Source organism: Phocoena phocoena, chromosome 8 (assembly GCF_963924675.1).
Source record: "Phocoena phocoena chromosome 8, mPhoPho1.1, whole genome shotgun sequence".
Lineage (NCBI taxonomy): Eukaryota > Metazoa > Chordata > Mammalia > Artiodactyla > Phocoenidae > Phocoena > Phocoena phocoena.
Genome location: NC_089226.1, coordinates 104,971,665 through 104,999,528, shown reverse-complemented (window position 1 = coordinate 104,999,528; position 27,864 = coordinate 104,971,665). Strand labels below are relative to the sequence as shown.

The 27,864-nt window shown below is 48.4% G+C and overlaps 1 protein-coding gene across 4 annotated transcripts in view; it reads left to right on the top strand.

The window, feature by feature from the left end:
* The window catches only part of CHKA (choline kinase alpha), a 59,804-nt gene that overhangs the window by 22,411 nt on the left and 9,529 nt on the right, over positions 1-27,864 (top strand). The window contains exons 2-10 of one of the 4 annotated variants that reach the window (XM_065881845.1): positions 1,499-1,610; positions 11,784-11,813; positions 12,763-12,816; positions 18,910-19,023; positions 23,152-23,285; positions 23,679-23,783; positions 24,768-24,826; positions 26,415-26,502; positions 26,898-27,006. In XM_065881845.1, coding sequence (XP_065737917.1) covers positions 1,499-1,610; positions 11,784-11,813; positions 12,763-12,816; positions 18,910-19,023; positions 23,152-23,285; positions 23,679-23,783; positions 24,768-24,826; positions 26,415-26,502; positions 26,898-27,006 — 805 coding nt within the window. The remainder of the gene's footprint in view (positions 1-1,498; positions 1,611-11,783; positions 11,814-12,762; positions 12,817-18,909; positions 19,024-23,151; positions 23,286-23,678; positions 23,784-24,767; positions 24,827-26,414; positions 26,503-26,897; positions 27,007-27,864) is intronic. The other 3 variants (XM_065881846.1, XM_065881847.1, XM_065881848.1) reach the window with 3 other exon arrangements.

The following is a 27,864-nucleotide window of genomic DNA, read 5'->3' as shown; positions in this document are numbered from 1 at the left end:
GCGAGTCACGTTGCTGCCTGAGCACAGCCCAGGTTCTCTAACCCAGGAGGGTGGGCGTGTCTGCCGCAGGGGTGGAACTCTGAGCATTTTTGTGGCACCGTTAATGCAGCAGCGTTAACAACCTCCAGATAAAACATTCTCCCTGTTATCTTTCTTCCTCACACAAAATGAACTCTGTCTCTCGGACCCTTTTTTGACGGTGCTTGTCACCGTGTGCTCGGGATCCCTGTCTGACTGGGCGTGTGACGATGCAGTGTAGGTTCGTATTTAGCCTCACTTTGGGGAACGTAGCTTCACTAAGACTGTCAGTGGGTAGAACAGGGAAAGAGGCTGCTGGCTTCTGTGACTGGGGGATGTCGTTCTAGGAAGCTGTGGTCCACCTTGCTGATAACGTTTTCTCCACAAGTTGCGCCTATACTGCCGTGTGATATTGATGCACCTGACAGGCAGGTGTAGACTCAGGGTTTGCTGAAGCATCTGGTTCAGACATTGTCCCATGATTTTGAATTCTGTCTTACAGTTTTATGTGTGCCTTCTTCATTGGAGCGGAAGTTGCTCAAGGGCAGGGACCAGAGCCTGTTTCATTGTTGTGTTACCCGAGCTTCCAGCGTGGTGCTTTGCTTATGTAATAGTTCCCTGCAGTTCACTGACTGTCTATGAATAGGATTGGGGGACTCTGAAGTCTACTACAGATGAGGTGCCTCTGGTCTCGAATTCCTAATTGTACAGTATTTTGTGTTCATTTAACTCCAATCCCTGCATTAACTAACCACCCTCTGCACCTAATCATTTCCAACCCAGGCAGGTGATTTGTCCCCAAGGCTATGCTTTTCTGTTTAAGTGTCCCCTGTAACTTGTTGCTTGTCTTTGGTAGTCACAGTAGAAGGTTTAGGGTATTGAGAGCTCTGAGAGCTCCAGTAATTGTTAGTTATTAGAGCTCTCAGAGCGCCAGTAATTGTTAATGTTGCAAATTTTTTGAAAAGGCTGTTAGGCAAACCTGGTTGAGAAGGGGTGGATCTTTCCACTTCAAGTGGAAAGTCCTGTAGGAGATGGTTTAAGTATTGCCCCAAGAGTTTAACCTGGCAGTGATGGGTATATGATGGGAATTTTGGATCATACGTGAATGTGGGCTGGAAGGGAGGCATCTGGGATTCCCCTGCATTCCCAGGGCTGAAGAGGGTCTCCTCACTCCTTGTCACTCTCTGAGGCAGATGCCACATGCAATTATAAAAACTCCCCCCATTGCTGTCCTAGAAGAAAAGATCCGGAATTTGCCTGTTTTTTTTTTTTTTTTTTTTAAATTTGCCTGTTTTTAATGTGACTCGTGGAATTGATCTGAGAACTGCGGAGTTAATCATTTATGTTGCTAGTCTCCTGAGAGATTAAATGAAGACTTAGGTGAGGACAGTTCTTGTGGGATGGATCCTGACTTCTCACCCACACGCGATTTAGCTTGCTTTCAAAATACAGATCCTTACGGACCTCTTGTTTCTGACAGAGGTGGCCTCAGTAACATGCTGTTCCAGTGCTCCTTACCCGACACTCTGGCCACCGTTGGTGACGAGCCTCGGAAGGTGCTCCTGCGGCTGTACGGTGCAATTCTAAAGATGGTGAGTTCCTCGGCTGCTTGGGGATGGGAGGGGCCTGTCACAGTTCTCATCCTCTTCCCTGATTACCTGGGAGGAGACTTAAAATATGTTAGTGGTGGTGTAAGAGCTATTTAAATATATTGCTTTTGCTTTAATGGGGCTGCACAACTTGGTTTTTTGTTTCTATTCCGAGTAAATTCTGTCTTTACTTAACTATTTGTTAGTAAACTAGTACAGATACATCCAGCTTTATATCCAGAGGAAGTACAATGTTGGTTAAATCTTTAATAGCTTTGGATAATGCTTGGATTTTCCACACACTGAAATTTTCAGCTCAGACTTCGGTTGTAAAATTCGAATGTGGGGAAAGATCATCAGAAAGGGTTTACAGGATAGTCCCAGTGGAAAAGTATGAGCTCAGTGAAGCCGGATTCATTAACTACCTCCCTTTGAGATTTCTTTAAAACTTTGAATTTGTTAGATTCGTAATCTTTCTAAATTTTTATATTACTTAAATAATTGAATCTTTCAGTTAAAGTACCTTATTCGTTGAATTGTCTTAACCAGTTATAGGATATCCCAAATGTCTGGATTTAAAAAAAAAGCTATACCATGAATTTATCATTTTACTGACCACACATATAATATGTGTATGTTTCTGTGGTAAAATTTTGATACCCATTTAAATCTTCCTTGGAAGGGCCCATTTTGATCTTCATGAAATGGAGAATAGTTTTCTGACTCAGTTTTTTTTTTTAAAAGACTAGTCTCTTTCAGCTCAGTCGAAAAAGCAGGTCATGTCCATATCCTTGATGATTTGATTATATGTTTAGAAATATTAAAGTTAAAATTGGCGCTCTGGATATTAACTCATTTAAAAACATTGTCATGATGTGACTGAACCTTTTCATTGGGTAATTTTCCCTTAACCCTGTCCAGCTGTGAGAGTGGTTAGGGTCTGAGGTTAGGAACAAGCTAGTGTGTCTGAGGAAACCCGAGGCCACTTTGGCATGAGGTTCACGTGCTGACTCACGGCCGACCCTGCCCCCTGACTGACAGTGTACAAGCAGAACAGGGTCTGTGCTTACCATGCAGTCCAGTTTTTTATTTAATCAAGTTGCAGTTTCAGAGCAGTTCTTGAACTATACCCAATTAATGTCCTTTTGGGACTTTTAATGAAATCAACCTTCAGCCATTTTTTTCTCTGAGGACCTTCTGTAACAATTAAGTCCCATTTCTGCCCATTCGTTTCGTGTGCTTTCATTTAAGCAACCCTTTAAAAATACTTTAATAACTAGCTGCTGGAATTGCATGCGATATGAGACTATTTAAGTCTGATTTATGGAGCCTTTGTTTCTATTTCAACTTAAATAGGAGCGTTTTCAGTGTGCACGGTGCGCTCCTAGGCCGGGGGCAGGCCCTGTGCCCTGAGAGCAGCAGAGACCTGTGGAGGTGAGGGGATGCTCTGATGCATGCTGTCCAGGACGCCGGTCACCAGCCACTTGCGGCCCTCATATGCCTGAAAAGTGGCAAGTGCAGCCAAGGAATGGAGTTTTAAATTTTACGTAATTTTACCTAATTTAAATTGCAGTGGTTACATGGAGCTGGTGGCTGCTGCGTTGGCTGGCACGTGTGCCCTGTTAAGGACAGCTAACTTAGTAACAGCCGGCTGCAACGCAGGCCGTAACCTTGCAGTTTTCTTTTCCCCTAATAAAGATTCACCATCAGTAGTTAATATTTTGTCCTTTTTGAAATTTTAGCAGTTTAGAATTATTACCTGACAGTACTTAAGTGCAATAGAAATGTCTGGAAATAGAATTTGAACAGAATTCGATGTCCCTATTTATTTTTAAGGGGAAAAAGACTTATTAGGTAACTCAGTAGAAAAATAGAGAAGAATTGAAGCCACTTAAAGTGGAATTAACTTTTACCAAACGAATGGATCAGAGTATGTCTTACATGCAGTTAATGGGGGAGGAGGGGTCAGCACTCTAGATTTAGCTTCTCAATTCTATTTTTACTAGGCTGTTAGTTTCCATTCCTGAAACTGCATCTGCTGATGAAGAGTAGAAGCTGTGCTTGAAAGCACATCGGTAGAAAGGGAAGCAAGTAGCTCATGCGATGGATAATGAGCAAACGTCTGACAGTCTCACAACTGACTCTGGCGACAAACTCATTTTTCTTAGAAAAAAGCTGTTCCTTTGCTTTATATAGGTGGGACTCAATGTTTTCAATATAATTACTCAGTTGATTGAGTCCCTAGTTCAAGTACACTTTTTTTTTTTTTTTTTGCGGTACGCGGGCCTCTCACTGTTGTGGCCTCTCCCGTTGCGGAGCACAGGCTCCGGACGCGCAGACTCAGCGGCCGTGGCTCACGGGCCCAGCCGCTCCGCGGCATGTGGGATCCTCCCGGACCGGGGCACGAACCCGTGTCCCCTGCATCGGCAGGCGGACTCTCAACCACTGCGCCACCAGGGAAGCCCTCAAGTACACTTTCTTGTTGAAGTTTGAACTTAGTAAAACCATGAAACCTACAGCCTCAAGTATTTTTGGTTCCCAAGTTCTTTGGGGTTTGGCAGGGGCACTCGCTGTCAGTTAGAGTTTCGGACATTAATGGCCATTTTAAACTGCTGGCCATTTGAATGAATACTTTGGCAACATGAGGAGGGGAAGAAATTCAGGAACTCCGAACAGGAACTTCAGTTTAAGTGAGAAGGAAAGTAAGGGGCCGAGACTAAGCAGTTAGTAAGACTCGAGGCCGATGGCAGTGCCGTGCGCTTTACAAGCTGAGCTCTCACGGTATGGTGCCAGGGATTTCACCAGAAATGGCCAAAACTGATAGTAACTTGCCAGGATTTGCATTAATTAAGAGATGTGGCTGAGCAGCTATGGAACCCAAATAATAAGTCACATTACTTTCATAAATGCATGGATTGAAGACAGAAATATCATGCAAATCAAATGTTATGCTTTCCTTATTTTTGCCTCTACTTAGAGGAGAGCACACACACACATCCCTATACATGCATGTGCGTTTGTACAAATACAACTTGGTATTTCCTACATTGGCCATATACATGCAGTTGTCCCATCCTTCAAGGTGGATTAGAATGAGCTCCTTCCCTGAAACATGTTAATTGATGACTGCACATATGTATTTTCTCAGAATGTTTAGCTGTTCTGCTTAATTACATGATAGACTGGTTTAGTTTAGTATGTCCCTTCTTTCCCTTTCTCCTCCTCATTCCAGCTTTGGAATTTTTTACCTCTGTGAGAATCAAATATTATGTAGCAGTATTTTTTTGATTTACATTTACAAGTATCTTGGTTTAAAATAACGAGATGCTTCTCGACTTTCTTGTTTTTCTTCATCTTGGTGTTGCGAGATGTCTGACTTCCTTTATTTCCATAGCAGCCCTGAAATGACTGCTATCTGGTGCAGTTCACTAAGGGTTAAGTAGCAGAAGGCCAAGGTAAAACCTCCTGGTTGGGTTTAAGGCCCACAGTTCTGTCCCACAAACAGCTATCTCTGCCACCCCCCTCCATTTCTGTATAAGATGAGACATAAGCAGACTTCCCAGCTGTACCCTGGATGTTTTGTTTAGGATTTGTGTTAATTTTAGGGCATATGGAAAGTCCTGTGTTGGACAAGGGGGAAAATGGGTCCTTTTGAGAATAAAACAAGGTAAGACACGCACAGCTTCGAAAAACTGCCACACCACACGATATTATTTGCAGGAGACTATTAAACATAAAAATATTGGTGTGATCTTAAAACAGTGAATGTCAGTAGAATTCAGTGTCTATTTCACATAGGCCAGCCTTAACTTTAATGACAAGGAGGTTATTCTCATTAGTTGCATAGACGATGGAAACCGAATTCAACTATAAAATTACCCGTGACTAAGGCAGGTAGGATAGCTCGGTAGAAGTTTTGAGAAGTACTGGTTTATCCTTTGCCATTGTGGAAAGAGATATAATTGCTAGAAGAGAGCTTGAAACGATAAAATTAGCTGTCAATGTAACTTGATTTTTTTCCTTTCTGGTACTGGGAAGGAACATGAGCTCTGCATCGTCCAGTAGCAGCCTTTTCCCAGAAGCAAGTTTGGCTGATTACAAATAACCAGTTTGCTTATTTATCATGAATTGTGGAAGACACAAATGTCAGTACGTATTGTTCTTTCAATGTAACCTGTGCCAGTTGGCGGAAGTCTCAGAGGGGGCTTTGTCCCTGCCTCTGTCAGAACAGTGACTGTGTCGAGCCAGTCCCTTCTCTGCATGAATGGAGATTTGGCCTCACCGTTTTGAACGGTCTCACAGGCATGAACGTTTATAATACACCAGCGATCTCTCGAGTGCTGTCTGGGAAAATTTTGTTTTTGTTCTTTGAGTAGTAGAAGGCTAATATTAGTGTTTGTTGAAGTACTAACCATAATTAAATGAAAGGCATCAAGGCACAACGCAGATATGTATCAGTGACTCAAAAGAGTACCGTTTGGGACACGGTCTTTTCTGAATCCAGAAAACAAAACGTCTTCTTCCCTGTTTTCTCTTAACCCCAGTTTAATTAAAAATTCAGTCACGATAAATTACAGAGCAGCCTACAGATAGTTGGCAGTAAACTCTTGGCTACTGAGAAGCTGTCTGCTTGCAGCACTTCCGTCTGGAGCTGAGACGGCATGGCTGCCGCTCCCCACGCAGAGCCCCGCTCTGTCCCGAGAGGCTGAGCACATGTCCCTGCTAACTGAACACAGTGCATTCGATTTTTTTTCTCATTGTATTAGGTCATCATGACCTAATTTACTCTGGTTTTAAAAACTCCCCTTGTATGTGTTGAGCATGGTGTAATTATACCTATTTCTAAAGCAGTCAAAACCTCCCTCTCAGAAGTGAAACATGTTTCTAGCATTGCGTGTTCCCATTTGGTCTAACCTAGTATTTCTTCCATTAATACTCTCCAAAGATAGTTGCCAAATTACAACCTACAGTGGTACCACCTTCCGTACCTGCTTTGGTGCCTTCTTTTGATAACTAAATAAACCACAAACTACTGTGTCTAATTTTGACGTATGCAAAGTGTCTTTGTCTTGCTGGTCTTAAATGTTTGGGCTTTAGAGCATGAAGCCAATACAGATTTCTGGTCCCTGGAACGCTGGTGTGACCGCAGCCCGCCCTCTTGGGAAGGAATGTCTTTGTGTTGGGTGGCGTGAAGGGCGTTGGGGGTAATGTACCACTTTAGCTGTATGTGCATGTGTTCTCTGCTGCAGGCTTGTCCATGCGATCGTGCCTGGAGCACTCTGGTTTCCAGGTGACAGACACGATTCACGGTATAGTATGAGTCCTCTGAAGTTGGAGCATTCTCTACAGCTTTAATTTCTTTCTTTTAGTTCTTGGTTTCAAGAAATGTTTTTTAAAAACAAAGTTGTAATGCTTATGTTAAGTAGCACCAGCTACAGTCTGTGCTTGCTTAAAGAGGTACAGTAGTTAAGATTTCAGAATGTTGAATATATCACTTTGGGTTTTTTGTTTTTTGGTTTTTCTTTTTTTTTTTTTTTTGGTCCAAAGCAGATCAGACCCTTTCTTCTGTTTCCTCAGTAGAAAATGACAAACATTTTGTAATTTTAGAAATTTATGGGCCTCAACTTGAAAGTTCATTTGAAGTATTTAGCTGCTTCTTCCTTCATACCACTTTCAGCCTTAAGGAAATGCCATGTACATATTGATATGTTGGTTAGAGTTAGAAACTTCCTTCTCTGTCCTAATCATTTAGTGTCCTTCTCCCCCACCCTGTGCCTTTATGAAGCTCAGCAGTGCTGATCTGATGTGGAAGGACACAGGCTGGAGAAGCGAAGGCCCTCTTCCTGGACACGTGTTGCTTACAAGTCAACCCTTGGGGTGCTCATGCCAAAGGAACTCAGAAGCCTTTGGAGTCTTGGGGCCTCAGGTTACCCTGGATCAGACCTCAATTTTGAGAAGGTCCTGAAAGGCGCCTTCTTTACCTGGACTTCCACTCACCTGTCTTTCTCCTAGTTCACGTCTGCCTAGAGCCTTTTAGACATTCTAGTCTCCTCTTGATGTTCATCAAGACATCCGATTTTGTGAAGTTCAGCAGGGTCACATTGTCTTAGATTTGGTCCTTGGCAGATCGAACGTACTCTAGAAAAACGTTAGGAATCATTTGTCTCTTTAAATTCTCGTAATCCATATGTGTTCACTAGGTAGTCACATAAGCTATACTTTAAATCATTGCATTGTCATCTCACATTTTAATGTGTTCTATAAAATATTTTCAGAAAAGGCTGTAAGAAGCCATGAAAGCAGTAAATGCAGAATGTTTTCATGGAGATGAGGAAGCCAGAAGGTTAGGGTCTGTGATATTGAGAAGAAAACTTGAGAAGAACCACATGACTGCTGTGCATTCTAGGGAGTCAGGATTCTCACCCTTTCCTGCCCCAGCTCACCTGAGAGGTGGCACACAGTCCGATCGATGGTTAACAGGGATGGTGACAGGTGTGGCCCCCTCGTTGAGAGCCTCTTCTCTCGTAGAGAGTCGACGTGGTCAGATAACCAGGGGGGATCTTAGAATCTTCAGAGCCACAGGCAGTATAGTCAGGAAGCCCGTGTCACTCCAGGGCCAGACGAGCATCACAGCTACTGAACATTCAGGCTAGTGCAGCCCATCCTGTTACTCTCAGGATAAACACTGATAGTCTGGAGTCCCTCGGGACTCAACTCAGGAGGTTAATCTCAGGTTAGTGGAGAGATGGATGATTTTCCTAGACCAGATCTTAGATGCCCTAGAAGTTGAGTCTAGCTAACATTTGGATTATTCTTTCTTAATCACTCATTTCTAGATCCCAAAGCACTTTATCAAGGCTGCAACCAACTTACTCCTGTTTTAAAAGAGCCTTTATCTCCACACAGCTACACATACACAGACTAGGGAAAATGAAGATGCTGCTTTGTTTCATCTCACAAATGTGGTTTTATTAAAGTAGTTTAATCATAAAACTAGTTCCCTCAGCATTAGCAGAATCTTTTGTTAAGAACTGGCCAAGCGATGAGGGTTTATTTGGCGTAAACGCATTTAAAGAAATAAGCCTGTTATACTGTGGAATATCAGGTAACTTACTTTTTTCAGAGTCTTTTTTTTTTTTTTTTTTGCGGTACGCGGGCCTCTTACTGCTGTGGTCTCTCCAGACGCACAGGCTCAGCAGCCATGGCTCACGGGCCCAGCCGCTCCGCGGCATGTGGGATCTTCCTGGACCGGGGCACGAACCCATGTCCCCTGCATTAGCAGGCAGACTCTCAATCACTGCGCCACCAGGGAAGCCCCAGAGTCTTTTTTAAAGTACAAAAACCTCTAAAAGCCTCTAAATGAAATTTTGCCAGAAAAGTAACATTTGAAACCTTGTACCAAATATATTTATTGTAAAAGTAACATATACTTTTAAACACTTTTTAAAGTATAGGCATATGTAAAGTAAGAAGTCAGAATCCTCTACGCTCTCATCTTACTGCCTTAGCTCAGGGGTCCGCAACCCCCGGGCCGCAGACCAGTACTGTCAGGAACCGAACCGGGCCGCACAGCAGGAGGTGGGCCCTGCCACCCCGCCATCGCTCCCCGTCGCTCACATTACCCCTGAACCATCCCTCCCACCCCCGGTCCGTGGAAATACCGTCTTCCACGAAACCGGTCCCTGGTACCAAAGAGGTTGGGGACCGTTGGCCCTAGCTAATAGAGTTCAGGCTTTTAGGAATTTAGGTTTTAAATTTACAAGTGCTTGGTCAATTACAGATCTGTTTCCTCTTTTGAACTCTTCTGTAACTTTAAAACAAAATACCAGCCACGCCCCCTTTATTATTGTTACCACTTTAGCCTATTTGTTACAGCACAGCTAATGAATACATGGGTTATAGTGAATACTTGTAGATTCTCTTGAAAACCAAGCCCAGAATCGGAAGAAAAGAATGAGGAAGATGGGAGGAAGCCAGCAGCGGTATATTTTTATTACCGTTGGGTGTCTTCTTTTTTGTTTTTATGACATCTTCGTAGCATACGATTCACTTATTGATTTAAGCGTACCATTCATTGGTTTTTAGTATATTCACAGAGCTGGGCGTTGTCTTAAGCATGTGGGATACATCCTGACTTCTTAGGTCTTGAAGTTTCAGCGTTTATTTTTAAAAACATTTTATTATGGAGAATTTCAGATGCACACAAAAGTAGACCAGAAGAGCATAATGAACCCCAGGTACCCAGTATCCATCTTTCTCTCTGACCAGCTTTCTTTCCTCTTTACCTTCATTCATTCTCTAGCGTTATTCCAGACATTGTCCTATTTCTTCCATGACTGTTTCAGTCTGTACCTATATAAGCTGATTTTAAAAAAACATGACATTAGTGTTCACATTAAAATTTTTAATAATTATTTAATATTAAATAACCAGCTAGTGTCCAAATTTCTAATAAATGTTAAAATTTTTTACCTTTATTTTATAACTTATTGAAAGCTAAATTTTATTAATGTACAAATTAGTTGGTGAAGAATTTGGAGTCATGTTAAATACTTGTGCAATATGTTAATATCTGCTTCAAATAAATTTGTGCCTCTGAAATAAAATCCCACAGATTCCAAGTTACATTTTACCTTCTTTCGTCCTGGACAAAACAGTCCTCGGACTCTCTCTCGGCCACTCTCTCTTGTTGGCTTACCTCTGCAGGAGGCTGCTTCTCTCACCTTTCCGTGAATATTCAGTCCGCTTGGTTGGCGATTTCCTGGTCTTGCCCTTCTTACCTGTAGGACTGAGGGAACCTGAACATTCTGTACTGAGGAAACAGAACAGAGGGCTGGGTGTGGCAGAAGTCCATCTTGCCTTCCTGGTGGTGCTCTGATGGGATAAGTAATGCATTCCCTTGGGGGTGGAATGGGGTGGGCAGGGGTGGGGAAATGATTAATAGAATTCATTTCTACCTAACAGCGCTGATATGTTAAAAAGGAATGGCCTCGGAAGCAAGCCAACTTGTAACTTGGATGAGGTGACTTGCTGGCTTTGAGAGCACCATTAGACAAGGGAAAGGGAACTTCTGCTGGCTAAATAACCCCCTAACTGTGTCTCCCTAAGAAGATACAGTTCAAGTAATAACAGCACAGGAATAACCATAGTCATCTAGAATTTTGTGCAGGTCAAATCCCGTTACAACAAATTTCAGTAGGATATCCAAATTCCTTGTTTGTCTTTTCCTACAAAGTATCAAAATAAAGAAAAATACATATACATATATATATATATATATATACAGTATATCAGATTATAGAACTTTTTTTGTTCTTAACTGTCTTTGGGGAGAAAAAGCACAAGGATTTAATATTTGGGGGACATTTCAGCCCCATCGGACATTCTGACTGACACTGTTGCCAGTTCCCCCACTACTGGGATCACAGATGTAAGTCTGTCCATCGCCCTTGGTTGCTCCTTGAGCTTCCAAGCGCAGGAGTGTTTATTTAGTTGTGCAGGCCACAAAGTGTAGTGAGCACCAGGGTTTGCTGGGGAGACCAACAATAAAGAAAAGATGGAGTCCCTATTCACTAGGAACTTGTAGGCCGCTGGGAGGGAGCAGCTAAGGTGTAGGTCTACGGCCGCCCGTGGTGCGGTCAGGAGGGTATTTTGGAGTTAAGGAAGGAGTGGCGCTTTCATGGTACCTAGGTACTCCTCCCGAGGGTTTTTATCACACCCTACGTCAAGCCATCAGCAAGAGTCTAAAAGTATTTCTGTAGTATTTTCATTTTGTAGCTTTCATTGTAACGGGATTTAACCTGTAGCATCTTTTCGTCAGAGAAATGCAGATTGCACAAATGAAAACATCATATATCCCCCATTTGTACTTTCTGTACTTTGTACAAAGTGTACTTAACTGTGTGTTAAAGGTATTATTGAGTATGTCTAAGTGCAGACCTTTTGCAGATAACTTCATATGAACGTGGATATTTACTTTGTTTACTTTTATTTCGAGTAAACTAGAACATGTACTGTTTATACAAAACATTAAATGTCCGTGGGATGTCATTTCCGTGTATGATGGATGGGAGCTGTCGCTTTAAACCGCGCAGGTGTTTTGAATGATGCTAGAGTAGCTGGCGGTGCTTAACGTGGCATTTTTTTTCCTGTCCACACTTTCTGCCCTTGGTACAGGTATTTTTGATAAAGCTGTGGAATGGAAAGGTATGTTTTTCCTGGGATGTTCAAGAATCTTTTACCTTAACATTTTTAAAGAGCTTCCCTTATGGGCTTCTGTGTCTGACGTAAGCAGACTTAGTTTAATTTTAACAAACAACATCTTTCTAGGGGCAATATTTGAGTATAAAATTTTGACAGGACACGTTTGAAGGTTTTTAAAGCACTTGGGGTGGGAGGTTGCTTTTAAAAGATAAGATCTACCATGAAGAAAGGATGTGGCCAGAGAGTTGCTTATGGTAGTTCGTGGTGGAGGTGTGTTATTGACTCAATCCTGGTTACCGATAATTTGCAATTTCATTGAGGAGAGTGATGAAAGTATCTCTCAATACGTTAGCATACGAAATAAGTTTGGGCCTTTATTAAACTGGCACAGGCCTCCCTCGGGTGGAGGAAGACTCCACGCTGAGCTAGTGGTGCCCTGATGATCAGGCTCGGCCGCGCAGACTGGGCGCCAGGCTTCCTGCCCACACAGGGCACCCTTGTCCACCCTGTGCTGACCTCGGCGGCCGCGAGCCCATGTGCGCCCCCTGCCCTTGCAGGACAGCACCCTCCTGGGGCTGGCGTTGCCTCAAAAGACCCACCTGGCTAAACAAGATAAGCCAGCCCAGCGCTTATCTTGAGGAGGCCTGATTGGGAGAGCAGCCTCCACTGACTTTCCTCCAGCAATGAAATTGTGAAAAGGTACTCGGGATGGTGGTGAGACTCACAGCTGTGTGGTCTCGACAGCACATCCCTTTTCTCGTAAAGAAATGAAGTGCTTCCTCAGGTGTTGGTCCTAGTGTGGGACACTGGTGGTGCATTTAGACTGCACTGAGAAACACTCGCTAAAGATCTGTCATGTTTTGTAAACCGTGACTGTTCTGATGGTTGCAAAGTTAGTGTCTGCTCAGTGTTCCCCATCTCACTGGAAGTGTTTGCTTTTTCTCATTCGTAGCGGTCCTGTAATAAGGAGGGATCCGAACAAGCTCAGAAAGACAATGAATTTCAAGTAAGTAATTCAGTCCATTCTGCATTTGTGTGAGGTGTGAGCTGGTGGTGAGCAGCCTTGCCCCGCTGCTCTGGCAGTGCCCCTTCCTGCCCTGGAGTCCTGCTGTGTGTCCCAGAGGAGGGGCTCTGGGGGTACTGGGAGCTGCCACAGTGAGACCCAGCGAACAGTCTGTGTTCCATTTCCTACAGAGGGTGTAGGGAGTGGACTTGGTGCCTTTAGGGTGATCTGAACAGCATTTGGGCTGCTAGGAGGTGGCGGCTTGGGGTGACCTGCGTGCGTGATACTCTGATGTGGAGGCAGTCTGTCGCTGCCCAGGTGTCTCAGTGGCTGCCCTTCCCCGGGGCGGGCAGGAGTGTTTTTCCCTCTGCGTGGTGCCCGGCTCCCGAAGGCTTCTTCCTAAATATGAGATTTCACTCAGAAATGCGTATATTCAGGAGAGCTTGAGGTCCAGAGCACCTGCCCCCTCTTTGAGGCTCAGAGGTGGGGCGTCTGGAGTCGTGATCTCCACACTCCAGGGAGTGAACAACTTCTGAGCACACTCCCCTGGTGTGTGGAGGTTTGTGTATAACGGGGGGAGTGTGTGGGTGTGCGTGTGTAGTAATATCAACACACGTAAATACACTGGTTTTACTAATTGTATACGAATTATTAAAGTGATCAAGAAATAGAAATGTAGAAGAGGTGAGAGCATATAAAGGAATGAAAGCGCTGCTGTTCTTTCCTCGCAGTTCCGTGGGTGTTTTGCATGGGCCCTGCTCCGGAGACCGTGGTCTAGAGGATCTGGAATGTGTGCTCTCTGGGGTGACGCTGACTGAGAAGCTGTCAGTGGGAGGTGGCTGACGTTCTGTCTTCAGCCTCCTGGGCCCTTTGTGTGTAGACTTTCGTCATTCCTGGGAGTTGAAGCTGTCGGGTCACTAGGACCTCCACGACGCTAAATCTGAAGTGTGTTTCCAGCTCTCGTTTTATCTGGACTTCTTAGCAGCGAAGGCGGCCAGGACACAGGGACACGAAGTAAAGGCCCCTCGTTTCCTGCACCCCTCCTTGCCTCCTTTGTGGGCTCAGTCTGCGATTGTCTTAAGTACTCAGAGTCCCCAGGCCTGAGGCCCTATTTCCACCCCCCGCCTTACCAGGCCACCTGATCCAAAGCTGGTCCTTGCATTTCTCCTAGGGGCCAAGGGTCTGCAGCTCCTCCAGCCCACAGCCCTGCTTGGAACTAACACTAGCTGCTACCCGTCTCCTGGGGTGTCTCACCAGGTCCAAGACCGAACCCATACTCTCCCCACCCCTCCAAACAGCAAAATCTAAATCTGGCCTTTCTGGGCAGGCCGGGAAGCAGGGAGTCACCTTCTGTACCCTTGTCCCCTCACCCCCGTGTCCCATCCACAAGTCTGTTGGTGGTTCTCCTTTGAACCATATCTTGGATCTGTCTACTTTCTCTCCCATCTGGACTGTGCTGCCTAGTCCAAGCTGCCACCAGCTCCTCCCTGGGCTTCCGCTTCCACTCTTATTTCCTGCAGACCATCCCTTCGTCTTTGCCAGAGCCAGCTTTTGAACTGCTCATCCCATCGCGTCAGCCTCTTGCTTACAATCCTTCGGTGGTGGCTCTCTGCCCTGGTCCCGGTTAGGTGGGCTTTATCCTGCCAGGTCCCGGCAGCCTGACCCCCGCCGAGCTTCCTGGTCTCATCTCACAGTGCCCTGCCCCTTCCCTGCTCGCCAGCCGAGTGGCCCTAAGCTGTGTGGTTTCCTTCCTGCCACGGGGCCTTTGCAGGTGCTGCTGCTTTGGCTGGAATGCTCTGCTCTTCAATCCGCACCACTCCCCCCACTGCTACTTACAATTGGGATCTCGGCTCCCAGGTTCCTTCCACAGGGAGCCCCTTCCTGCTCTCTCATCTAGGTTTGCTCCTCCATTCGTGCTCCGACAGCACCACTGAGTGCCTCACCTTTGCACTTTCCGTGACTGTAAGTTTCCGTACTACGTGTTAATGTCTGCCTGTTCTTACGGGATTCTAAACTCAGGGCGGGATCCCGCAGCTTGTGCACACTCTTCTGTCCCTTCCTCTCGTTAGTCCAATGTGCCCTCGCCGCCGGGGACCCGCGTCACTGCCACACCTCCTCCTCCTCCTGCGCCGGCTGGATCTCTGCTCGGGGCCCAGCAGGCAACAGTAGTAGGTGCTGTGATTTTGTTTTTGATCCTCTGCGTCAGAAGGTGGGCAGTTGGCTGTCAGAACGGGGAAGGTGGTTTGTGTTCCTTGAGCCTCTTTGAATGGCCGGTCTCCTCCAGCGGGAGGCCTGGCTCCATTCCCGTTTGTGGTGCTAAGCCTCAGGAGGGGGCCAGCGAGTCTGGTGGGCTCATCTCCCTGGCCTGCGCTGTGTGTGTGTCACCTTCTTTGCTCTTTGGCCTCCCCTCCCCACCAGAGAAATGCTGTTACGTCTTCTCAGGAGGGTCATAATCTCGATATTATTGCTGGACTTTTTAAAGGAGGAAAACCACACAGATGAATTGAGAAGTCAGTCTAACCCTCCCCCAGCCCCCCACCCCGGCCCCTCCCCCTCTCCTGCCCGCTCTGCCCGGGTCTCCGTCTGACCCTGTCCCCGTTGCTCCCAGAGCCACTCTTGGTTCTGTCACCGACAACTTCTGTGTTGCCAAATCCAGGGCCCACTTTCCTCTGCCCCCTGTTCACTGTCTCCACAGCGTCTGACACAGGACATGCTGTCGCCCGTCCTGACAGCAGGCATCTTCGCCTCCCGCACTACCGGCTGCCCCGGTTCCCCTCCTGCTGACCCGGCTACATCAGGGGGTGTTAGGTTGCCGTGTAAAATGGGTTTCTTGCTGTAGGCACAGTCGGTTGGAAACATTGCTGTAGGTGCTGGGCGTCCTCAGGCTCTGTGCGGCGCCTCTTCGGCCAGTTCGTTAGCTTTAACGCTGTCTGTACGCCGAGGACTTTGTATCTGGCCCAGACCCCGCGGCAGCCCCAGCAGCTTCTCCGGGCTGATTCGGTCCTCTTCCTCCTCGGTTCCTCTGCTCCGCGCATCGGCCCCTCCCAGGCCTTGCTTTGCCCCCGTCAGGGTCACCGTATCTGCTTGGGGGTGGCCACCCCGTCACGCTCCGTCAGGATACCCTCTGCTCCTTCTCTGCGCTGCCCCGGTCTGCCGATGGCCCTGCTCGGTTCCGGCCGTTTCTGTCCCTGGAACACAGGCTCTGTCCGGGCAGCAGCCACGTGTGTCTTGTTCTTATTGTTTCCCTGGGGCTTAGCACATGCCGGGTACAGAGTATATGTCCAAGTTATATTTGGGGGGGTGAATATATGAATGAGTATTTCTGAAGCCATCGTGATTCGTTTCAAGTTGAGGTATGGAGCTGCTCTCCTGAGAAAGCAGGACCAGCCGTGGGTGGATGGTGGGGGCCGAGCCCGGGTGCTGCGGGCGGCGGACCAGGTCACGCCCTTGCGCCTGTGCTTCACTGAGCTCGCTTTCCTTGAGGGTTTGGAGACCTGAGGATACCTGCTGTCCTTCGTAACCTACCCATCTTTCTTGCTTGTGACTTGGCATTTTCTTTCATTTCCTTCCTCTCCAAATTCTTCCCTCCACACACCGCCGCCCCTTCTCCCTACTGTGAATAAATATTGAACTGCAGTATCACAGAAGAGCAAAGGTGTTTCTTGTCCACAGTGTGCAGAGCAGTGCTGAAGAGAATTGCAAAGTTCTTTAAGTCTCTTTCCATCTTCTCTCCACCATCCTGGCACCGGGTGGACCCTGCTCTGGAGGATCCTGGACACTGTGGCTTCGGCCCCAGTACCAGTGATGGTGCCACGTGTGAAGTCAGCTCCCAGCAGACTTTGCGCTGCATGGGCACCACGCACACTTCCTGAAGTCATACTGTGGGTTAAATCTGTGTCTAGAACTAGACATTTCAGACGTAAAGGGCTATTTCGGATTGGCTGCACATGTGTGTCTTACATATGCCAACCCCAGTGCCCTCCAGCTTAGTCACTCTACACAGAAAAAGGTTGAAAAACCAAACTTTAATCCTGGCAAAATCCTGGCTCCGTAGGACAGAGGAGATCCCGATCCTACTCTTTGGAAACAGTTGGGGAGTGGGTTGGAGTTTTGAGGTGGGAGACCGTACAGAGGGCAAGGGGCTGCCAAGAGCCACTGCCCGCAAGTGGCCTGGTCTGGGCCGAGCCCGACACCTCCTCGTCCACGATGCCAGCCTCCGATCGCTCGGGCGGGCGGCAGCAGAGGGTTCGCTTCCCGTGGGGTGTCTCTGAGGCCGGAGTTGAGGTAAATGGGGCCAGCACTGACCGTACCTCCTGCCTGGGTTTGCTGTGAGGTCAGGTGAGTGAGTGAAAACATTTTGCCAGCTCAGTAGAGCTGTTAGGAATTCGTTCTCATTCTCTAAGCGTTTAAGAAATAAAACCCATCTGGTCGAATCCTCCTAAAATCCATTAACTAGATAGATCAGTGCTGTGTCTGGATTGTCGTTGTCTTAGTCTGCGCGGGCTGCCAGAAAAAGCCACCTGGGTTTATTCTTCATAGTTCTGGAGGCTGGAGGTCCAAGGGCAGGGTGCCAACACGGCCAGGTTCTGGTGACGGCCCCTTCCTGGCTTGTAGATGCCGTCTTCTACCTGTGTCCTTACGTGGCGGAGAGGGAGGCAGAGACTGAGAGAGAGGGAGAGAGGGCAGGCTCTCTGGGGACTCCTCTTATAGGGGTACTGACCCCGTCAGGGCTCCACCCTTGTGGCTTCACCTAAATCCATCACCTCCCAAAGGCCCCATCTCCAAATAGCATCGCACTGGCAGTGAGGGCTTCAACCTCTGAATTTTGGGAGGACACAGTCCAGTTCATAGCAGTCATATGTACAGAACTGCAAATTAGTGAGTAGAGATTGGGCCTCACAAGGTGATGATGGTTAGATCATAATTGTGGAGATTATACAAGATGGTGGATGGATTACCAACAAACCCATTCTCCCCAAAATGTAAAAGTGACTGAATTACTTTTTACTTTAATGTGGCCCCATGTCCTTTGGAAGTAGCTTTTCTTTTTTGCTTTTTGTTTTCTTCTCTCCAACTTTAGAATCATGTCCCTGCCTGATGAGTTTGTCCTGCTAAGTCTCTCCATCATTTTGGTAAAATGAGTGTATTTTAAAGAGCTCTGTTTTATTGAGCAGTTTCTCTGAGATCCTGTCCCCACAGCCCCTTTCTGAACAAGGGGTGACCTAGAATCACCTGAGAGTGTTTCCAGACCACACCTGGTGCCCCTCCCGACACATCGACGTAGAAGCTCCATCTGTAGAAGCTCCTTAAGACGCTTGGGTACAGGGTTCCTTCCCGCCCTTCACCCCAACCGATGGAAACTCTTAAGCTGTAATTTCCTGCTTAAGTGAAGAGGACTAAGGAGTGGATTTGAATTGAGACCAAAAGGTGGATTTTGAAGGCAGAATGGCTCTAGATCCCACTTCGTTATTAGGAGTAACTAAAGGTGGAACGTAGGAGCGTCAAAGAGGTGTAGACAAGAAGACAAATGTTAAACGACAGAGGAGACTGGGGATAAGAGCAGAAAACCGAAACCTTGAGCGCCCTGTGCTAGGGTGCACTTTGGCATGGGCCCCGCACCTCGTGGGGGACCCCGCAGGCCAGTTTCATGGGCAGAGGGCCCTTTGAACCATTTTCTTTCCCTGGGCACTCTCGACCGAAAAGCAGATCAACCGTCACCAGAATGGATGGAATTGTTGTGACCTTTGATAAGATGCCAAGGGTGAGACTCATATGAGTTTTAAAATAAATAGAAGCGATAAAATATTGATACTGTTCTATTTTTGGAACCAGTGACCTAAATTCAACTTGAATTTTAAATCTCATCAATATAGTGTGATGTTTGCCAGCAGGGGTCCTGAAGTTTACAGACCTGTTTCTTCGTATTTAAAGTGGGGACAGTGGTAATAAAAACAACGATTGGTAAAAATAATAATGATGATGCTGCGCCATCAGGGTTGCTGTGGGAGTGGGCGAAACGGCTCGTGTGAAAGGACTGCCGATGCCTGGCTCGTGGTCCACACTCACTAACCGGCTGTGTGTTGCCATCTGTTTCAGGGCGCCGAGGCCATGGTTCTGGAGAGCGTTATGTTTGCCATCCTTGCAGAGAGGTCGCTGGGGCCAAAGCTCTTTGGCATCTTCCCCCAAGGCCGCCTGGAGCAGTTTATCCCGGTAAGATGTGCGGAAGGCTGGTCAGGTGATGGGAGCCACAGCGAGAAGACAGAGTCTGTCTCGTCACCGTCAGTGCAGGAGCCCAAGGCACTGTGGTCCGAAATAGTAAATGTGGCCTATGTTATCACAGAAGTAAAGAAAAACAAAATTTCTCTTGAATTTACATCAAAACCTCTGTCTTTCCTGCAAAGATACGTTCATTCAGAACCATGCAGGCAGACCTTGTTTAACTGAGCTTCGCAGATGCTGGGTTTTTACAAATAGAAGGTCTGTGGTGGCCCTGCATTGTCAGACAATGGTTAGCATTTCTGAGCGATAAGATATTTTGTAATTAAGGTATGTACATTGTTTTTTGAGACATAATGTTATTGCCACTTAATGGACTGAAGTGTAGTGTAAACATTACTTTTGGACACGCTAGGAAACCAAAAAATTCACATGACTCGCTTTGTTGCGGTCGCTTTACCTGCTGGTCTGGGACCGGACCCCCAGAATCTCCGAGGAGGCCTGTTTGTGAAACCTAACAACTTCCGGGCCTCGGTTATAGAACCTGCTGCAGGATGTGGCCCTGCCCGCACTGTGCCACGTGTCTGGTCTTTGCCCTGCGGGCCCCACCACTGTTCTTTCCCTTGTCTCCCACTGCCCCCGCCCCCTCACTTTAGGGTCTCCCCTGCCCTCATGTGCCTGTCAAGTTCCTTCACATTTCAAGGCCTTGCTCAGATCCTCTGTTTGCAGGACTGTTTTCCCTTCCCTGCTGTGCTGAGGCGTTGTTAGTGTTGTCCTAGCATCCGCCAGTGTGCCTCGTTTAGAGTTCTGTGTGCATAGCCCCCGCCCTGTGCCCCGTGCCCTGTGCCCTGAGCCCCAAACCCCAAAGAGGGCTTTAAGCCTCAAGAGTTCCCTACAAAGTTGAGTGTGGGGCAGCTCTGGGCCTCGTGACCGGCTTGTTTGGGTGGAGATGCCGAGCCTTGCTGGCCTGTGTTTCCGCTCGTGGAAGGGCACCCCTTCTTTTTTTGGGGGGGCACCCCTTCTTGAGCTCTGTGAGCTCCCTAAGGGCTAGGGGCTGCTGCCTTCATGTCTTGCCTCATGTGATGTCTTGGCCATGAGAGGCCTCGGTGTGCAGGGCCGCCCGGTACAGTCGTGCAGGCGGTGCAGAGCACAAGGACACCTGGCCGACAGGGTGCTCTGCTCGCCAGGCCTGCGTCCAGCGGGGGCTGGAGGGGGCGTGGTGCCCTCTTCTCGATCACACGTGGTGCCGTGTGTGCCAGCTGCCAGCCTGGGGCGTGTTTGAAGGAATGGATGTACCTCCCTATATGGAAGAGTCCTTTCAGTCTTTTCCCTGGTGCCTGGCTGTAGGTTTTTTTTTTTGTTTTTAGTATAAATTTATTTATTTATTTTTGGCTGCGTTGTCTCTTTGTTGCTGTGCACGGGCTTTCTCTAGTCACAGTGAGCAGGGGCTACTCTTCGTAGCGGTGCGTGGGCTTCTCATTGCGGTGGCTTCTTGTTGTGGAGCAGGGGCTCTAGGCTCATGGGCTTCAGTAGTTGTGGCACACGGGCTCAGCATTTGTGGCTCACGGGCTCGAGAGTGCAGGCTCTGTAGTTGTGGCGCACAGGCTTAGTTGCTCCGCGGCAGGTGGGATCTTCCCGGACCAGGGCTCCAACCCGTGTCTCCTGCATTGGCAGGCGGATTCTTAACCACTGCACCACCAGGGAAATCCCTGTAGTTTATTTATAGTTTTATTTGTAGTTTCCCATTAAAGACAGTAACATCTGTCTAGCATGAGAATCAAATGAGATAGCAGAGTATTAGAAAGAATTTTGGAAATACAAAACACTTCGTATGGTTATAAGTGCCAACGTGGATCCATCTCAAAAAACATAATGTTGATAAAACCAAATTGCAGAAGGCTACAAATGGTATCATAGCATTTGTATAAAGCCCAGTAAAAAGCACAATACAAATTGTTTAATAAATACACACGTGGGCCGCTCTCACCTTCTGCGATGGCCCACACTCTGTCTGTGGAGTGTGTTTCTCTCTAAATAAATCCACTTCTTACCTAAAAAAAAAATTTTTTAAAGGGGCTTCCCTGATGGCGCAGTGGTTGAGAGTCCAGCTGCCGATGCAGGAGACACGGGTTCGTGCCCCAGTCCAGGAAGATCCCACATGCTGTGGAGCGGCTAGGCCCGTGAGCCATGGCTGCTGGGCCTGTGCCTCCGGAGCCTGTGCTCTGCAACGGGAGAGGCCACCACAGTGAGAGGCCCGTGTACCACAAAAAAAATAAATTTAAAAAATAAATAAATACACATGTGATAAAACTTCCCTTTTTAGAAAAGGTAAAGAACCAGTGAACACAACTTAGAATAATGGAAACGTCTCGAGGGGAAACACAGCTCCTTGAGATCAGGGCACATAGGTGGTTATGTCTATGGAATAGTTACTGTTCTCCTGTTCTTTTTGTTTTTTGGTTTTTTTTGTATTTTTTTTTTTATTTTATCTTTATTAAATTTGTTACAATGTTGCTTCTGTTTTATGTTTTGGTTTTTTGGCTCCCTATCTCCCCACCAGGATCGAACCCACACCCCCTGCATTGGAAGGTGAAGTTTTAACCATTGGACCGCCAGGGAAGTCCCTGTTCTCCTTTTAAAGTTTTAAAGTTCTGTACTCGTGTACACGTTTACTACATAACATAGTAAAGATTTTTAAAAAATTATTTTAAAATGCTAGGTTGAACCATATGAAACTGCCAGGGTTCAACTGTTTCTGCCACCAGAAACAGCGACTCCATTTGCCTCAGCCTGTCAGCGTGTGTTATTTCCAGGTTTACCCTTGACCGCTGAATGGGGTGAGATGGAGTCCATCTCACCTGTTCCCATGGCTGTCCTCCAGCAGACATACGAGAGCAGTGACCTCTGAGAATGGTAGTCAGTCTCATATTTCTTTGTGCTGGGAAAAGAGCTTGGATTCCAAGATTTGTTCACGTTTGAGCACGTTAGCTTTAAATTATCCCTGTTGCCAAACCAGTTACGGGCATTCTTTAACAGAGCCGAATGAAAGCTGTGCCAGCTGCCCCGAGGAGTCCTTGGTGTCCCGCCGCTAGACCCAGAGTTCCCTGTCCTTGTCGCCACTTGATAACTTGGGAGATTCTGGGGTTGAGGGGAGGATTGAGCCTGATGCTTTCGGGGAGCTCTCAGCTCCAATCACAAGGCACCTGCCATCTTTTGAGACTTCCATGGCTGGGTGCTGGCCCAGGGCCTTGACCTGCAGCATCTGCTTTAGTTCAGAGCTCCCTGTCGGGGACTTGATGTCCTGGTTCCCATTTTACAGAACCCAGAGAACGAGGCACAGAGGTATCAAAGTACACCCTTGGCCACATAGCGTTGAAATGAGTGTTAAACCCAGAATTTGAGCTGGGGTTTCTCTAACTTGGGGACACTCACTCTTAACTCCTGTGCTGTATGGCTTCGGATTCTCAGAAAACTCTCTCTTTGGGTTTTGGTAGGGAAGTGGTTGGTTTGGAAAAGATAAGAGGTGCTCCCGTGGGTAGCCGTGAAAGCGCAGCCAGGACGAGTGTGGCCGCAGGCTGCACTAGCAGAAGACGGAGGAAGCCCCCTGCCACACCTGTCCCTGGTCGGCTTTGCCCTGAGAGCCTGCTCTGGGCCAGTCTGGGTGCTGAGCTGCCCCGAGGGCAGGAGTGGGAAACCCTCGCCCCGAGCGCCTGGTGCCCCTTCTGCTGGGAAGCTGTTCTGAGCACCACACCGCCTGCCCTGTGTCTGGGAGGAGGGCTGAGCCGATGGGGGAGCTGGACGCGGGCCACGGCATACACTGCTGACGACCCGGCGCTTTGAGCCTAGGAAGGAGCCCCCCGCAGTGTGGGGTAGAGTGACGGGAGAGCAGGACCATAGGTGCGTGAGAAGGACTTTGTCACAGCGAAATGGACCTTTGTGGCTGGCCTGCCCCTCCTTGAGAAGTGCTGTCTGCAGTGCACAGTGCCCGTTCTGAAGGAATTTTGTGCCCTGGATGAGACTTAGATGCCCTACAAAGACGCTTCTAGCTCTAGGGTTGTGTGATCTCACGCTTCAAGGTTACCTGGATGAATGCCATTTTCTAACTCCCCTTTTTAATTCCAGAGCCGGCGATTAGACACTGAAGAATTAAGTTTGCCAGATATTTCTGCAGAAATAGCTGAGAAAATGGCCAGATTTCATGGTATGAAAATGCCATTCAATAAGGAACCAAAATGGCTTTTTGGAACAATGGAAAAGTAAGTGATCAGCCGCTGGGCTCTCACCTAGCTTCCCGCCGGTGGCTCCCAGGGGTTCCAGAGCAGCTCTTGCTTGCCATGCGGGTCAGAGGCCTTCCCCAGTGCGCCAGCGCACAGGCTGTCCGCTGGTGATGATCGTGTCATGAATAAATGGTTCTCGAGTGTAAAAATCAATTCCTGAACCAGGAAAGAAGGCTGTTTGCAGAAGTGCTCCTGAACAGGCTGGATGGGCAGAAAATCCACATCCTAGAGTGTGCTGAACCCCAGGCCCTTTTCCCTCCTCTCCGTCTGGGGTCAGGGGCCCTGCGGGTTTTGCATGGTTACATTGAACTGGAGCCCCAAAAGCAAGCTAGGTGAATTGAGCACTGATCCTTTGTTCCCCTCTTTTGCAAGATACCTGAATCAAGTGCTGAGAATTAAATTCACAGGGGAACCCAAAGTTAAGCAGCTGCACAGATTCCTCAGTTACGACCTGCCTTTGGAGCTAGAGAACCTGAGGTGAGTGTTTGCTCCCGTTTCCTAACTTAGTGAAAGCGCGTCCGTCCAGAAACGTAAATGTTCTTAGTCAGCACACCTGCTTTCAGTGAACGTCAGGAAGCATCACCTGAGGCTTGGAGTTTTGTGGGATGAGTTTAAACAGATTAATTCTGTCATCTGGGATTACAGTTTTACATGAGTGGCTTCACGGAGGAAGTAAAATTCCAGAATTCTAGTCCTGGTCAGTGACTAGGGCGGTAGGTTTTTTCTGAAACAAAAACGAAAAACAAGGGGCTTCCCTGGTGGCGCAGTGGTTGAGAGTCTGCCTGCCGATGCAGGGGACGCAGGTTCGTGCCCCGGTCTGGGAAGATCCCACATGCCGCGGAGCGGCTGGGCCCGTGAGCCACGGCCACTGAGCCTGCGTGTCCGGAGCCTGTGCTCCGCAACGGGAGAGGCCACAACAGTGAGAGGCCCGCGTACGGCCAAAAAAAAACCAAAACAAGAACTATGGGGGCAGGCCAGCGAGTGTCAGCCGATGAGGGGAACAGATCAGCCCAAGCTAGCAGGGGATGGAGTAAGAAGCTTGACGCTGGTTTCTGAGTAGAGGCTACGTGGGTGTCTCCAGGGTGCGGGGGGCACACAGGCTTCTAGCCTTCATCCATCGCCTGAGTGTCAGCATTTCCACCTTTAACTACTCACATATTTGAGTGTGTGCTTAGCCAGCATCAGGATGGGTTCTGAGGAGATGTGACCAAGACAGTCTGCAAGGAGCTTCTCTTTTGTTAGGAGAGAGAGAAAATAAGTAAATAAAAAAATGTCAGGTTGTGATGAGAGCTGTGAAGGAAACCAGAGGTCAAAACAGACTGACACAGAGGGCTCTGCCTGGGGTCCGAGGTCAGAGGGCTCCGAGGAGGGCCCCCCGGAGGGGGGAGAGCGTGTGCAGAGGTGCTGCCACGGGAGGGAGCTGAAAGGGTGAGAAGTAACAGCAAAACCTTCCTTTTCCAGATCATTACTTGAATCCACTCCATCTCCAGTTGTGTTTTGTCACAATGACTGTCAGGAAGGTAAGAAATGCTGCCTGTTAGGCTGAAGGTGGGGCTCGTGTGTCTGCTGAGAAGATTCCCTCCAGTGCGTGTGATAAATGCCAGGTGCCCATGAAGAGAGGGTTAGGTACATGGAATTATGGCACAGCCATGCACAAAGTGTTGTGTGACTATTAAGAGTGAGGTCGAGTTTTATACAAACCAACAGAAAAATCTCCAGGCTACATCAATAGGAGAAAAAGCAAGTTTTAGAAAAACGTGTAGGGTATCATCCCATTTCTATAAGAAATAATGTGAGAATATCCACTAAACCTAGAGCTGGGATACACGAAGTCACGTATTTGTTCAGTGTTTAACTCCTTTCGGTAAACATGTCAGTTGGCTTTGTCAGTCTGAAAGGCGTCAAAGAGGAAGATGGCCTCCTCGACCAGTCTGGGGGCGCTTGCCTTCTGCACCTGCAGCCCACCACACTGGCCAGAGCCCCCTTCTCTCTCAGCATTGGCTCACATGCTTCTAATGACTTCGGGTTTCTCTGCTTTAAAAAATTGCACTCCCATGTACCCCTTACTGTAACCGGACTCTACCCAGTGTTATTTCAAACATAACAGTTTCGTCAGAGGCCCCATCCGGCCGGGCACCTCCCCCCGATACTGCCATGGCGCCTGGCTTTGCCTTGCTGTCCTCATCCTGCCCAGCGCAGCTGGCTCAGGTCCACCCTCGGGCCCTTTCTAGGCTCTACGGCTTGTTTTTAATTTGGAGAACAGTCCCTAGTGAAGACTTGTCATCAGTGAGACGTTAGTTTGAGCCAGAATACCTGTTACTAATTAGCTGATAATTGCTGGGCAAGTCGAGTCAAGCAGCCTCGTGTGTGTAGCGGGTGATGGTGAACGGCCCAGAGGTCGCCGACGGGCTGAGGGAGGCCCCCGCTGGCCACGGCAACACGGGGAGAGCGTGGAGGGGGCGGGAGCTGGACACTGGGTCTGGCCCCGGTTCTCCTATCAGTGGCTCCCGGAAACGGACGATGTGTGCCGAAAAGCCTTGAACCTGGCTCAGCAGAGCCCACCCGCGAGCGCCACCGTGAGAGATGCAGCACGTTGGGTAGAGCGTGGGCCTCTCCGAGCACGTGCCTGGGGGGCCAGTCTGGCAGCCAAGCCCCTTCTGCCCAGAATTCAGCCTAAGGGAAAGAACTATGGTCATGGGAGCACTGTCTGTGCTCTCCTCCTTGGGGGCAAAGCAGTGGGGCCTGTGTGGACACCAGGGCCCAGCTTCCCAGCTGGGGGCCACAGCCCCGCCCGCCTTGGGGCTGCTGGGGGTGCCAGAGCTACAGGGTGCCGAGCAGACCTTTCCCTTCCTGCCCCCGTGTGGAAATGGGGGGGAGCCCAGGCCACGCTGCTCTTGGGGTGCTGGCAGCAGGGCTCTCAGGCCAGGCCTCCCAGGTCAGTGCTGCTCCTGACACCCTGTCCCCCCGTCCCGTGACTCGGCCACGTCCGCTCGCTGCGTGGTCAGGATGCCCTTACCAGGATCAGAACCACCCTGGGTTGGTTGACCTGCGCCTTCGATGACAGAACGTGCCCAGAGCAAAGGTCGTGTCATCCAAACCTTTTTGCAGGTAATATCTTATTGCTGGAAGGCAGGGAGAATTCTGAAAACCAGAAATTGATGCTCATCGACTTTGAATACAGCAGTTACAACTACAGGTAAAGTCAAATGTTTTTATTTCAGTATTCTGTATGTGTGCGGAACGAAGGAGAAAGTAGGTCACGATACCATCCTGAGTTGGAAGTTTCCTCCCTGGAGGCCAGCACTTTGTGTCCCAGCGGCCGCAATGGCCGTGTGGGGCAGCGCAGCCTGTTCTCAGCTGCGTCAGTGGGAGCAGGGGCCAGGTCCTCAGAATCCAGAACTTGGCCTTTCATTGGCTTCACCAAAGCACTGACCGCAGGACGGCACTCCTGAGCGGTTGCTCCAGACAGCGGGCCAGGGTGCTTTGGTCTGTCCCGTCACTGAAGCATTCATGCTTTCGGGACCCCGGGGTCCTGGGGGCGCTCGCAGCGGGGCTGCTGCCTCATTTTCTGTGCCTCTCGCTCTTTTTCAGGGGATTCGACATTGGGAATCATTTCTGTGAATGGATGTACGATTATAATTACGAAAAGTACCCTTTTTTCAGAGCAAACATCCTGAAGTATCCCACCAGGAAGCAACAGGTAGGAGACTTGCGTTTGTATTCAGTACACTTACGAGAAGTAAACCACATACCTCAGTTTTACCCAGTCAGAGATGATTACAGCTTCACTTTTAAAGATGCCCTTTTAAAACCATGGAGTTGGTTAAGCAGGTCCTTTTGCTTTAAAATGTTATTTTGTGTCAAGATACAGACTCAGTATTTGAGTCCAGCCTTTTTAAATCCCTGTGCCAGAGGTAACCCGCGTCCAGTCAGAGAGGAGCACAGCCTCCTTTGTGATTCCTTCTAGTGTTTTCCCAAAGCCCAGCCTCCCTCCTGCTCTCTAGCCTTCTTTTGGGGATCACTGACTTGCCTCTGTTTGTTTCACTCTGTGCAGGCAGAAGTAGTCTTGTGGGCACCGTGGTTCAGTAGCTGTTGCAGTGTTCACAGACCCCTTTCCTGTCCTGGGTTATGCGACTCCAGTGACTGGAGAATCAGTCCTGTGGGAGTCTCTCCCCAGGAAGCCCTCTGTTCCATTCTTCAGCCTCTGCCGAAGCCTTGGGTTGAGGATGAGTATGTAGTGATGCAGAAGCTAGCAGGCTGGGGAGAGGGGCACTGCGCCCACCTTTGCCAGCCTTGCAGGGCAGCAGCTCCGCCCGCGCTGGGCGGCCCTGCCGCCCGACATCCCTTCTCCCGGGATCCCCGCCTGGTCAGAACGTTTCCCAGGGGCCGGGGGTGAGGACGGATGCAGTCAGTTGCTGCAGTAGCTCATTCAGGAGAGGTTTCTCGAGCACTTGCCTGAGTTGGGCATGGGGAGAGTCTCCAGCAGGTGGCCACGCTCAAGGGCAGCCGTTCAAATACAGCCTTGCCGTGTGGCCAGACCTGGGCTGCTCTCTTCTGG